This window comes from Salmo salar, chromosome ssa07 (assembly GCF_905237065.1).
Source record: "Salmo salar chromosome ssa07, Ssal_v3.1, whole genome shotgun sequence".
Classification (NCBI taxonomy): Eukaryota; Metazoa; Chordata; class Actinopteri; order Salmoniformes; family Salmonidae; genus Salmo; species Salmo salar.
Window position 1 is genome coordinate 29,958,988 of NC_059448.1, and position 13,504 is coordinate 29,972,491.

The window sequence follows — 13,504 nt, forward strand, 5'->3', positions numbered from 1 at the left end:
TGATATTTACAGCGCATATATTACCTCGAATGACAATGTCAGATTTTGATTCGGTAAAAACACAATAATAAAAAAAATTGTCCAATAAAACGAGGTAATTTCTGTATTTGTCTCAGACATTCCACAACTATCGCCACATTTCCACCTTAAATTTCAGACACATTGGGTAAGTTCGTTTTGCATGGCCCGGTGCCCCGGTAACTGGAGATCCCTTTCAAGGACCATTGGAATTAGGCTTCTAAAACGCGTAAAGGCCGCTCAGCTGAGGCACCGGGCCATGCAAAATGAATTCGCCCACTCTCCAAGTCCCATCCAATCAACAATTTCTCAGATCAGCTGATTCCTAAGCTGCCATTTTGTCTGCCGGACATAGGCAGAGAGAGAAACCGAGCAACAGCAACTACACATTAAAGAACTGGAATAACGAAGAATCAGACGATGTGAGTTGGCTGTCAAGTCTCATCGGTAAGCGTTACTGAGATTTGGGTTTTGAAAGGAAATTGGATCCAATTTTATCGATATATCGGACTAATTACGTAAAACAAAGGGGTGTTTCACTCCTGGCACGAAACTCGAAGGAAGCGAGTTGAGAAAGAACCCCGAACCCGTCAGCTAGCTAGCTTTCAGCAGTAGTGCTAGTAGGAAGGCTAGCCAGCGGTCTACTGTTTTGTCTCCCTTGGGTCCGTCTGCGTCAAGTCTGAAGCTCAAGACAAATTGGCAAGTTTGGCAGTTTAATGTTGGTTCCCCTTCGTCGTTATGTGTCACTCGAAACCAAGGGACTGCTCTGTTCAATGTAGCCCAAACACACAAAACGTCAGTGGAAGTTGAAGAACTCGGAAGAAGGATTTGGTGTTAACTAATGTTAGATAGCTAGCTCGCTATTAACAGTTATCTAGCTAACTTAGCTAAACTTGATTTGAATTCCGGACACATAGGTAGCTCGCCAGGCAGTGGACTGTGCTTTGTCTCGCCAATTGAACGTTGGCATCTAGGCTGCTAGTTAGCTAGTTATGTGTATTTGTAGCCATCGAGCTTACATTAATGTTCACAAATTGCACAGTTGGACTCTTTCCTGGATCGAATGCTCCAACGGAAATATAAGTTAACACAAGCTAGCCCATATTTGTTAGCTAGTTTTATTATACAGAATATATACCTTAATAATTATATAGTTAACTGCTCACTAATTTGCCATTTCAAGAGGACCGGGCAGATATAGCTAGTTTAAAATTATTATTGTGCGCAGGATTTGAACTACCTTAGGTAACGCTAGCTAGCTAACACACGCATTGCAACAAATACATTTTTCAACGACAATGGACTAGACGTCATACCACTTTTTTTTGTCAAGGAACCGATTGACGTGGCCTGAAACCGTCACACACTTGTCATCACTGGTGTTACTTACGTGCGTCGCTAATATCCAATCATTGGACCGTGTGTGTGTTGATCATCTAGCAAATTATTGTGGGGTTTGTAGCGAAACATTGAAACACAATGTCAGGACAGTCTATAACGGATCGGATCGCCGCGGCACAGCACAGCATGACCGGGTCGGCTATTAGCAAAGCCGTGTGCAAGGCCTCGACGCACGAAGTCAGCGGTCCCAAGAAGAAACACCTTGATTGTGAGTATCGTGTGTGTGTGTGTGTGTGTGTGTGTGTGTGTGTGGTGGGGGGGTGTCTGTCTCTGCCTGCATGCATGCGCGTGTGTGTTGTCTGTCTGTTTCTCTCTCGGTCTGTATGTTTCTGTGTGTAAGCTTTGATCAGAAGCAGACATGCCAATAATGTAGCTAGTTCGCCACATTGTTGCATTCCATCACAGTGTAGCTGCTTCCCTAGCTCTAATTTCACTGTAGCAAGCGGACAGGCAGACACTATCTTAACTGACATTTGGCAATGCATTTCTGCGGATGATTATGGTGCATCCCCTGCTGTCCATGTCTGGACAGTACACACTGGTCATAAATTTTGTTAGCATGGTGGGTGGTGGTAGCTTATACTGCTCTCCCATGTTGTCTTTGCCATTCTTTCCTGGTCATAACATTTTAAAATGTGTGTCTTATCCAGAGCGACTTACAGGAGCAGTTAGGGTTAAGTGCCTTACTCAAGCGCCCATGGACAGATTTTTCATCTAGTTGGTTCGGGGATTTGAACCAACAACCTTTTGGTTACTGGCACAAAACTTTAACTGCTAGGCTACCTGCCGTATGATGGAATGTTTCTTGTTGCATATGCCTTTCTTTCTGCAAATCCAATTTCCCTCAGGAACAATAAAGTTTAATTTGAACTTGCAGTCTAGTCATGTTCCTGGATATTGGTTCATTATTTGTGCTGTAATGTCACCACTGTCTATGTGAAGACACTAAAGGTCATTGAGGAAGCAGGATCAATGAAAGCTAAGTTCAAGTATAAAAAGATAGTTGATGAGTCAAGCTACATGTTACAGGAAGCAGAGGAGGATACGTATTCTTTGCATCTGTTACAATGCTAAGAATTGCTTTATAGTGTTGTCATAACTTGTGTCCCCATGCTACTCTGCTATAGGATGTTGCTCTGTTAAAATGCTTAGAAAAACTTTAGACTGGTGTTGAATGCTTAGTACAATGCTAGACTGGTGTTGTATAATAACTGGTGTCTCCACTCTGCTGTCAAAATTGTTTAGCAAGCTGTAGCTAGGCTATATTACATTGTATCATAACTGTAGTATCGTAACTGGTGTCCCCACACTTATCATTTGCAGGCAGAAGCCATATCGTCAGCCTCTCTATCTCTCATTGGAGAAAATAAATTGTGTTTTGAAGCCATTTCCTAGAGAGAGGGTTGGCACTATTACCATATAACTGTTTAACTGACAGTTGTGGATGAAGACAGTCACGGAAATAAAATAACCCTCATTACCCCAAAACTTTTGTTGTTGGTGTGTGTATGTGGGGTACACACAGCTGGCTGAAGACAGGATGGCCGGGCATTTGTGTTGTTGAGTCCATTTCTGCGGTAATATGGAATGTTCTGGCCACTTTTTTTTTTTTACCTCAAAATCGTTATCCAGATCGTGTTACGAACTAAGGATGCAAATTCCGGTCAGTTTTGTTGCCGACTAACCAACCCTCATATTAACTGGTCAACAAACGGTTACATTTTTTTCAAACACTAACATGGGGTGACTACAGAGAATACCAGATGGAGGCGCTTTCCATTCAGCACCACAGAGCTCCGCTGACTATACTGGTTTCGGGTGAGCTTTGGCTCTGCATTTGAGGTGCAGTCCATTCAGAGGTGATGAATCCAGGCGCAGCATTGTTCGCTGATATCGGCATTTGAAGTCGGCCTTGTTGTGACTTCATAACTTATATTTAGAGCAGGGATCATCAACTAGATTCAGCTGCGGGCAGATGTATATATTATTTTCTTAAGTCGATGGTCAGGGGGCCTGAACAGAAATAATTTGTAGACTTCAAATTAACCGCAAGAAGCCAAGACGGATATATTATTTGACTAAAACATAATCATTTCAAACCTTGCTTAAATTTGTATACGATCACATAGATGGGTTAGCTGACAATGTCACAAAACCGATGTGCTTGCTTCCTTGGGGCAGAAGTCAGTGTGTTGTGATTCTGGATGGCCAGATTACTAGCAAGAAGGACAAGAATATGCCATGTGCAGAATCATAAGTGGCTTGTTAAATCTTTTTCTTGATACTGTGTCTTGTTTTGCGGTATTTTGACTGATTTCATGTCAATGCTAATATGGGCAAAAATGTGCTAGCTAGCTAACCATTAACTGTAATGATGATTTGAGAGACAAGTGCTCATTGTGCAAATGTTTTAATGTTTTCAACAAACATTGGAGATGAATAAAGTTTACATGTTGTCAACAATCTAAGCCAAACCTGTCTGTTTTGCCCAATTGTTGCTAAACAACCAACCCGTTTATATATCTCTCCATTTTGCATGGGAATACTTTGGAACAGATTTGCTGGTGTTTTTACAGACTTACGTAAAAAAAATATACATATCTTAAAACAAAAGAAATGCTCAACTTGGGGGACCAGCGGATGTGAAAGCTTCCAAGTGTGTTCTTTGTTGTGTAGCGCCCTCTACAATTAAAATGTGTTTTCATGCCAAAGACACACAAATACACATGCACCAATTTAACCTATAGACCAATAAGCATGACCAATCAAATGTATTTTCGGCAGCTAACCGACTAACAGTTATCTCTATTATGAACATGTAGGACTGAAAACATCTTCCAAATGCTTTCTGTAGGTGAAAAGCTAGTGTAGCACTGAGTAATTAGCTGATATACGCACCTTTTTTTATAGAGTTACGGTCCTCTGATAATTAACCAAAACTATATCAACAACCTATAATAGTTTTTTTACCAAGCAGAGAATGAAGTTGCAAACAGAAACATATTTTTTGCAGCAGCATAGTTTCAGTTGCATGGTCACACAGCCTAATAATAAACATCGAATTGCACCACACATATAATATAACACCATCTTCGGCGCTGTCGGTCGTACAGTCATTCTAGCACAATTATTCGCTTGGTATTTCAAGAGCATACAAAGTGCATTGTTGAGGGATGCGTGCCACAGGGAGGAGAGTGGATCCTGGCTGAAAGGCACATACTTAAGATTAGGCAAGCAGGCTGCCACTGGAATTTGGACTAAAGATTTAATTCACTGCTCTCGCCCACCCCATAATTACTGGCCAAAATCACAGTTAAAGGCTCTGCAGGGTCAATCCGACATCTGCAGTGGCCGCACAGCATTTACTGCGACTCAGCCTCCGCAAAAATCAAAGCATTTGTACTTGTGTTTCACTGTGCAGTTGTCAAGGAAATGAGTTTGTGTTTATACAGGACCTCCCACCCCCACCTACTGTCAACCAAGCATGTAAATGCGGAACTATACGGAGCCCTCCGCTTTGTTACAAAATTTGGGAAGCACATGGCGATGTACGGAGCTTGATTTAACCTCGGTGACTCTGCAATTGCGTCAAACCCTCGGTACGGCGCCTCTGGAAAGCATCGCTGGAGCAAGCGTAAATTGGATTTTAGGCGATTTCATGAGCATGTTGTCTAGACTGATGGCAGACACAACGAATAAACTGTTGAGTAGGGTCTAAGCTACAACATGCAAATGTTTTTTTTTAAGTGTTTTTAGATATAAAGGTTAAAGAATGTTTGTTTATTAATTAGGGCTAGGGGGCAGTATTGACACGGCTGGATAAAAAACATACCCGATTTAATCTGGTTACCACTCCTACCCAGTAACTAGAATATGCATATACTTATTACATATGGATAGAAAACACCCTAAAGTTTCTAAAACTGTTTGAATGGTGTCTGTGAGTATAACAGAACTCAAATGGCAGGTCAAAACCTGAGAGATTCCTTTACAGGAAGTGGCCTGTCTGACCATTTCTTGAACTTCTTTTCCATCTCTATCTTTTACTAAGGATCTCTACTCTAACGTGACACTTCCCACGTCTTCCATAGGCGCTCAGAGCCCGGGAAAAAACAGAATGTCGTCATTCCAGCCCCAGGCTGAAACACATTATCGCCTTTCTCAAGTGGCCGATCAAGGGACTCTGGGCTTATGCGCGTGACCCGACCGCCCCCGCCTTTGTGATTTTTTTTCCCTCTGTTTGCCGAAAAGGAGATTCCCTGTCGGAATATTATCGCTTTTCTACGAGAAAAATGGCGTAAAAATTGATTTTAAACAGCGGTTGACATGCTTCGAAGTACGGTAATGGAATATTTAGAATTTTATTGTCACGAATTGCGCCATGCGCGCGACACTTCTTTACCATTTCGGATAGTGTCTGGAACGCACGAACAAAACGCCGCTATTCGGATATAACGATGGATTATTTTGGACCAAACCAACATTTGTTATTGAAGTAGCAGTCCTGGGTGTGCATTCTGACGAAGACAACAAAAGGTCATCAAACTTTTATAATAGTAAATATGATTATGGTGAGTGCTAAACTTGCCGGGTGTCAAAATAGCGAGCCCGTGATGCCTGGGCTATGTACTTAGCTTTTTGGTGAAAGCACATTTTGCAATATTCTATTTTAAAATCGGACATATCGAGTGCATAGAGGAGGTTTGTATCTATAATTCTTAAAATAATTGTTATGCTTTTTGTGAACGTTTATCGTGAGTAATTTAGTAAAATGTTAGCGAATTCCCGGAAGTTTGCGGGGGGTATGCTAGTTCTGAACGTCACATGCTAATGTAAAAAGCTGGTTTTTGATATAAATATGAACATGATTGAACAAAACATGCATGTATTGTATAACATAATGTCCTAGGGTTGTCATCTGATGAAGATCAAAGGTGAGTGCTGCATTTAGCTGTCTTCTGGGTTTTGGTGACATTATATGCTGGCTTGAAAAATGGGTGTCTGATTATTTCTGGCTTGGTACTCTGCTGACATAATCTAATGTTTTGCTTTCGTTGTAAAGCCTTTTTGAAATCGGACAGTGTGGTTAGATTAATGAGAGTCTTGTCTTTAAATAGCTGTAAAATAGTCATATGTTTGAGAAATTGAAGTAATAGGATTTTTAAGGTTTTGAAAATCGCGCCACAGGCTGCAAGTGGCTGTTACGTAGGTGGGACGCACGCGTCCCACCTAGCCCATAGAGGTTAAATGTTTTTCCCGAAATTAGAAAATAGTTTGACAACCCTGTTTGTAAGCTTCTAAACGATATACATTTATATTTTCCAGTGATAACTACATGGATGTCTCATGGTATGGTGGGGTATGCAAAATGGATAAACTTTGAGCACCTTTCTATTTAATGATTTGGCATTCGGGTCCAAAAAGTAATTGAGTACTTCTACAATGGGTAAATACACTATATATACAAAGTATCTGGACACCCCTTCAAATTAGTGGATTCATCCATACCCGTTGCTGACAGGTGTATAAAAACAAGCACACAGCCGTGCAATCTCCATAGTCAAAACATTGGCATTGGAATGGCCTTACTGAAGAGCTCTGTGACTTTCAATGTGGCACCATCATAGGTTGCCACCTTTCCAACAAGTCATTGTGTCAAATTTCTGCCCTGCTAGATCTGCCCCTGTCAACTTTAAATGCTTTTATTGTGGAGTGGAAACGTCTAGGCGCAACAACGGCTCAGCTGTGAAGTAGTTGGCCACACTAGCTCACTGAACAGGACCGCAGAGTGTTGAAGAGCCTAAAAATTGTCTGTCCTCGGTTGCAACACACACTACCGAGTTTCAAACAGCCTCCGGAAGCAATGTGAAAACACGTCCTCTCAAAAATGGCACCGACAGATAGGGCAGCCGTGCTTCTAGCTCCTAGGCAACTATGTATTTTTGATTGAACTGGTTCGAGGCTGATCCAAAACACCGCCTGTGGAGAAGAGGTATTCGGAGTGGACTTCTAGTCTGACTCAGGAGGCGCGCACACCATCAACCTCATCCAAGTAATATGACTATATTACTTGCTAATGTTCAGTCATCAGGGATTGTAACATACTCTGTCTCACGGAAACATGGCGCTCTCGGGATATACTGTCTGACTGTACAGCCAGTTGGGTTCTCAGTTCATCTCGCAGACAGGAATAAATATCTCTCTGCGAAGAAGGGCTGGGGTCTGTTTCATGATTAACGACTCCTGGTGTGATTGTGATAACATACAAGAACTCAAGTCCTTTTGGTCACCCGACCTAGAATACCTCACATTCAAATGCCGACTGCATTACCTCCCTTGAGAAATATCTTCGGTCATCATCACAACCGTATTGCCCCTTAAGCCGATACCACGACGGCCCTCAAAGAACTTCACTGGACTTTATGTAAAGTGGAAACCACATATCCTGAGGCCGCATTTATTGTAGCTGGGGATTTTAACAAAGCAAATTTGAGGAAAACGCTAACGAATTTCTACCAACACATTGACTGTAGTACTCGTTCTGGGAAAACACTCGACCACTGCTATTCTCTCTTCCGGGATGCCTACACCAAGGCCCTCCCCCTTCGGCAAATCAGATCACGATTCCATTTTGCTCCTCCCTTCCTATAGGCAGAAACTCAAACAGGAAGTAACCGTTCTAAGGTCTATTCAACGCTGGTCTGACCAATCGGAGTCCATGCTTCAAGATTGTTTTGATCACGTAGACTGGGATATGTTCTGGGTAGTCTCTATGAATAACATTGCCGAATATACTGATACGGTGACTGAGTTTATCAGGAAGTGTATAGGAGATGTTGTTCCCAGTGTGACTATTAACCTCTCTAGGATAGGTGGCACCAAATCGTCCCACCTACGTAACAGCCAGTGTAATCCCGTGGCGCGTTATTCAAATTCCTCAAAAATGCAAGAACTTCAATTTTTCTAACATATGACTATTTTACACCATTTTAAAAGACAAGACTCTCGTTAATCTAACCACACTGTCCGATTTCAAAAAGGCTTTACAACGAAAGCAAAACATTAGATTATGTCAGCAGAGTACCCAGCCAGAAATAATCAGACACCCATTTTTCAAGCTAGCATATGTCACATAAACCCAAACCACAGCTAAATGCAGCACTAACCTTTGATCTTCATCAGATGACAACCCTAGGACATTATGTTATACAATACATGCATGTTTTGTTCAATCAAGTTCATATTTGTATCAAAAACCAGCTTTTTACATTAGCATGTGACTAGCATTCCCACTGAACACTGCCGGTGAATTTACTAAATTACTCACGATAAACGTTCACAAAAAGCATAAATTATTTTAAGAATTATAGATACAGAACTCCTCTATGCACTCGATGTCCGATTTTAAAATAGCTTTTCGGTGAAAGCACATTTTGCAATATTCTCAGTAGATAGCCCGGCATCACAGGGCTAGCTATTTAGACACCCAGCAAGTTTAGCACTCACCAAAGTCAGATTTACTATAAGAAAAATGTTATTACCTTTGCTGTCTTCGTCAGAATGCACTCCCAGGACTTCTACTTCAATAACAAATGTAGGTTTGGTTCAAAATAATCCATAGTTATATCCAAACAGCGGCGTTTTGTTCGTGCGTTCAAGACACTATCCGAAAGGGTAAATAAGGGTGACGAGCATGGCGCAATTCCATTACCGTACTTCGAAGCATGTCAACCGCTGTTTAAAATCAATTTTTATGCAATTTCTCTCATAAAAAAGCGATAATATCCCGACCGGGAATCTGCGTTTAGGTAAACAGACAAAAGAAAATAAAGCATTCGGTCGACTCGGGCACGCGCCTAAGCCCATAGTACTCAGATCGGCCACTTGCCAAAAGTGATAATGTGTTTCAGCCAGAGCCTGCCTCGATATTGTTCAGCTTTTTCCCGGGCTCTGAGAGCCTATGGGAGCCGTGGAAGTGTCACGTTAGAGCAAAGATCCTCTGTCTTTAATAAAAAGAGCCAAGATGAAACACCACTTGTCAGACAGGCCACTTCCTGCATGGAATCTTCTCAGGTTTTGGCCTGCCATTTGAGTTCTGTTATACTCACAGACACCATTCAAACAGTTTTAGAAACTTTAGGGTGTTTTCTATCCAAAGCCAATAATTATATGCATATTCTAGTTACTGGGCAGGAGTAGTAACCAGATTAAATTGGGTACGTTTTTTATCCGGCCGTGTCAATACTGCCCCCTAGCCCTAACAGGTTAACACCTACCCTAAACAAAAACCGTGGATAGATGCTAGTATTTGTGCAAAACTGAAACCGTGAACCACTGCATTTAACCATGACAAGGTGACTGGGAATATGGCAGAATACAAACAGTGTAGTTATTCCCTCCGCAAGGCAATAAAACAGGCATAACATCAGTATAGAGACAAAGTGGAGGCTCAGACACGAGACGTATGTGGCAGGGTCTACAGACAATCAGACTAGAAAGTGAAAACCAGCCGTGTCGCGGACACCGACGTCTTGCTTCCAGACAAGCTAAACACCACCTTCACCTGCTTTGAGGATAACACAGTGCCACCGACGCAGCCCGCTCCCAAGGACTGTAAGCTCTCTTTCTCCGTTAACCCTTTCAAGGCTGCCGGCCAAGACGGTATCCCTAGCCGCGTCCTCAGAGCATGTGCAGACCGGCTGGCTGGAGTGTTTACGGACATATTCAATCTCTCCTTATTCCAGTCTGCTGTCCCCACTTGCTTCAAGATGTCCACCATTGTTCCTGTACCCAAGGAAGCAAAGGTAACTGAACTAAATGACTATCCCCTCGTAGCACTCACTCCTGTCATCCATGAAGTGCTTTGAGAGACTAGTCAAGGCTTTGGATCACAACTGGCTGTCTGAAAAAGAGTGATCCGCGTTTGGAGCAATACTGACTGTGTCCAAAGCTCAGCCAATTGTTCACGTAACATAATCCAGCACGTGATTGACGAGAGAAGAGACAAACAATTTGCTACTTACAGCATAAGTGCGCTCTGGAAAGAGTGGAGAGTTGAATGGCAGTTTTCCAGTTAATTTACAGCAGCGCATCCCCTGAAAGATAACAAAGAGGTAAAGTAGGTAAGACGCCTGACCATGGAGACTGGGTGAGAAGGTGATGAAGCGTACTCCATGAGCTGTAACCGAAAAACACCAGGCATTTGGAAAGTTTGAGGTGAGGGAGAAAGTGTGGTGGAACAAGTGTTATTATTGTTAAGTATTTCTTTATTTTTATTTCACCATTATTTAACCAGGTAGGCTAGTTGAGAACAAGTTGTCATTTTTACAACTGCGACCTGGCCGTATCTTGCTAGCTGGATCGAATTCTCTGTTAGCTAGCCAGGGAAATGTTGAGCAACATTAGCTAACTTAACAGATCAAATAATCAAGTTTATCGTGTGAAAATGAGCTGGCTAATAAAGTCAGATGGCTAATGTTAGCTAGCTAACGTTACTACAACAGATGAGCGAACGTTAGTAACCTAACCAATTCTCTATAGTATTAACTGGTAACATTGCGACTCCTTGCCATTCCTCAAGTTATAACGCGTTAGTTGCTTACTGAACCCTGGCAGTCTGTGTGAAATGTTAACTAGGTAACGAACAAACTACTGTCTGTGAACTAATGTTGTCCCTCTACAGTATGTGGTTAATTTTCAGAACGAGAGAATTGGGTGAAAATGAGGGGTTCCTTGTTAAACAAGTGGATTCAGGGATCAAGTGGAGCTGGGCCTGGCTTAAACTGGATGCCACTATGTTAACCCATGACTGGGTGCCTCGCACGCCTCCGACTCGGTCATTAAGTTTGCAGACGACACAACAGTAGTAGGCTTGATTACCAACAATGATGAGACAGCCTACAGGGAGGTGGTGAGGGCCCTGCAGTGTGGTGCCAGGAAAATAATCTCATTCAACGTCAACAAAAAAAGGAGCTGATCGTGGACTTCAGGAAACAGCAGACAACAGCATGTGTATGTATAGAAGGTTTCGTTGAAATCAAAAGGGGTGCTGTCAAAAATGGATTGAATTGAAATTGATTTACCCAGATGTGATTTTAGGTAGTGCAATGAATGTGAGTGTACTTGTGTTTTGAGTTAGGTGTTTTGTTCAAGTTACTCACAAGTAGCTGACTTTTTTTTATGGTGTGTTGGTAGCCTAATCATTCCTTGGGTTGAAGAGGATTGCATAGAGCACTGTTATAAATAAAAAAATGTCACTAAAATACTTAAAAGGTTTCCACATCTTATCGTCCACATTTTATCCATTACGATTACTCTTTTTGACTTACTTGATTGAGTCATGGATAGCAATTATCCCAGGCTATTTAACTTCATGATCAGCTATAACCTAACAGGTTACAAAATAAATGAGTTACACATTATGACAAAATAGGCCTAAGTCCTAAGGAAAGTGTAGGGGATATAGCTGTAGCAGAATTTATGATTTTCTGAAATTCTATGTGGAAAGACACTTACATACATTCATCTGAGACTGAAGAGGTTGACGCAATGTGTGCTCTCAGTTCTCATGTAGAGGTTGTTTCCCCCGAAGTAACAGTATGTGAAACCTGTTGATATGAACAAGAATTTATTTTTACAAATAAATTATTTGCAAGAAACAGCACTGTCATAGCAATCTTTGGCTGAAAACATGTATTTGGTTATTGCATAAGATTGTAATGTAAAATATGTTGGACGTGGTGTCTGGTACAGCTAGCGCCATATATTTTTGATTTGCACATCAGCGAGCCATTCATGTAGGTAGACTTGGATGACATGACACGTACCAGAGATGCCACACCCATCTAGCTTAGACTCGCCTCCCCAGTATCTGGCTTCCAGACGCAAAAGCACCATGGAAGCTGTAGTAATCTCGTTTTAACCTCTATGGGCTAGGTGGGACGCTAGCGTGCCACCCGTGGTGCACTCCATCAACAGCAGGTGCATTTCAAGAGCGGCAAATTTGAATCCAAATAAATGTCAAAATTCAAATTTTTCAAACATACAACTATTTTACACCCTTTGAAAGATAAACATCTCCTTAATCTAACCACGTTTTACGATTTCAAAAAGGTTTTACGGCGAAAGCATAAATTTAGAGTATGTTAGGACAGTACATTTACAAGAGTTGTGTGTAATGTTTTGTCAAGTCAAAGACAGGGTCACCAAAACCATAAAACCAGCTAAAATGATGCACTAACCTTTTACAATCTCCATCAGATGACACTCCTAGGACATTATGTTAGACAATGCATGCATTTTTAGTTCTATCAAGTTCATATTTATATCCAAAAACAGCGTTTTACTATGGCATTGATGTTGAGGAAATCGTTTCCCTCCAATAACCGGCAGTCAAGTCAGCGTCACAAATTAAATAATTAAAATTAGAAAACATTGGTAAAATATTATATTGTCATTTAAAGAATTATAGATTTACACCTCTTGAACGCAATCAACTTGCCAGATTTAAAAATAACCTTACTGGGAAATCACACTTTGCAATAATCTGAGCACTGCGCCCAGAAAAATACTATGTAAATAATCCATTACCTTTGATTCTCTTCATCAGATGTCACTTCCAGGTATCACAGGTCCATAACGAATGTAGTTTTGTTCAAAAAAGCTCATCATTTATGTCCAAAAATCTCCGTCTTGTTAGCACATGATCTAAGCCAGCCGGACTTCTCGTCATGAACGAGGGGAAAAAATATATTTACGTTCGTTCAAACATGTCAAACGTTGTATAGCATAAATCATTAGGGCCTTTTTTAACCAGAACATGAATAATATTCAAGGTGGACGAATGCATACTCTTTTATAACGTATTGGAACGAGGGTACCCAACATGAACTCGCGCGCCAGGTGTCTAATGGGACATCATCGTTCCATGGCTCTTGTTCGGTCAGATCTCCCTCCAGAAGACTCAAAACACTTTGTAAAGGCTGGTGACATCTAGTGGAAGCAATAGGAAGTGCCAAAATATTCCTCAGCCCCTGTGTTTTTCAATGGGATAGGTTTAAAGGTAATACAACACATCAGGTATCCA

The 13,504-nt window shown here is 41.4% G+C and overlaps 1 protein-coding gene across 16 annotated transcripts in view; it reads left to right on the forward strand.

Annotated features, from left to right (window-relative positions):
- The first annotated feature begins 341 nt into the window (after window positions 1-341).
- The window catches only part of si:ch211-200p22.4 (phosphatidylinositol-binding clathrin assembly protein), a 70,245-nt gene continuing 57,082 nt past the window's right edge, over window positions 342-13,504 (forward strand). For 6 of the 16 annotated variants that reach the window (XM_045721861.1, XM_014207406.2, XM_045721863.1 and 3 more), the window contains exon 1: window positions 344-1,627. In XM_045721861.1, the coding sequence (XP_045577817.1) occupies window positions 1,498-1,627 (130 nt within the window). In that variant the 5' untranslated portion in view covers window positions 344-1,497. Of the gene's footprint in view, window positions 1,628-13,504 lie in introns of all 16 variants that reach the window. The other 10 variants (XM_014207405.2, XM_014207414.2, XM_045721864.1 and 7 more) reach the window with 4 other exon arrangements.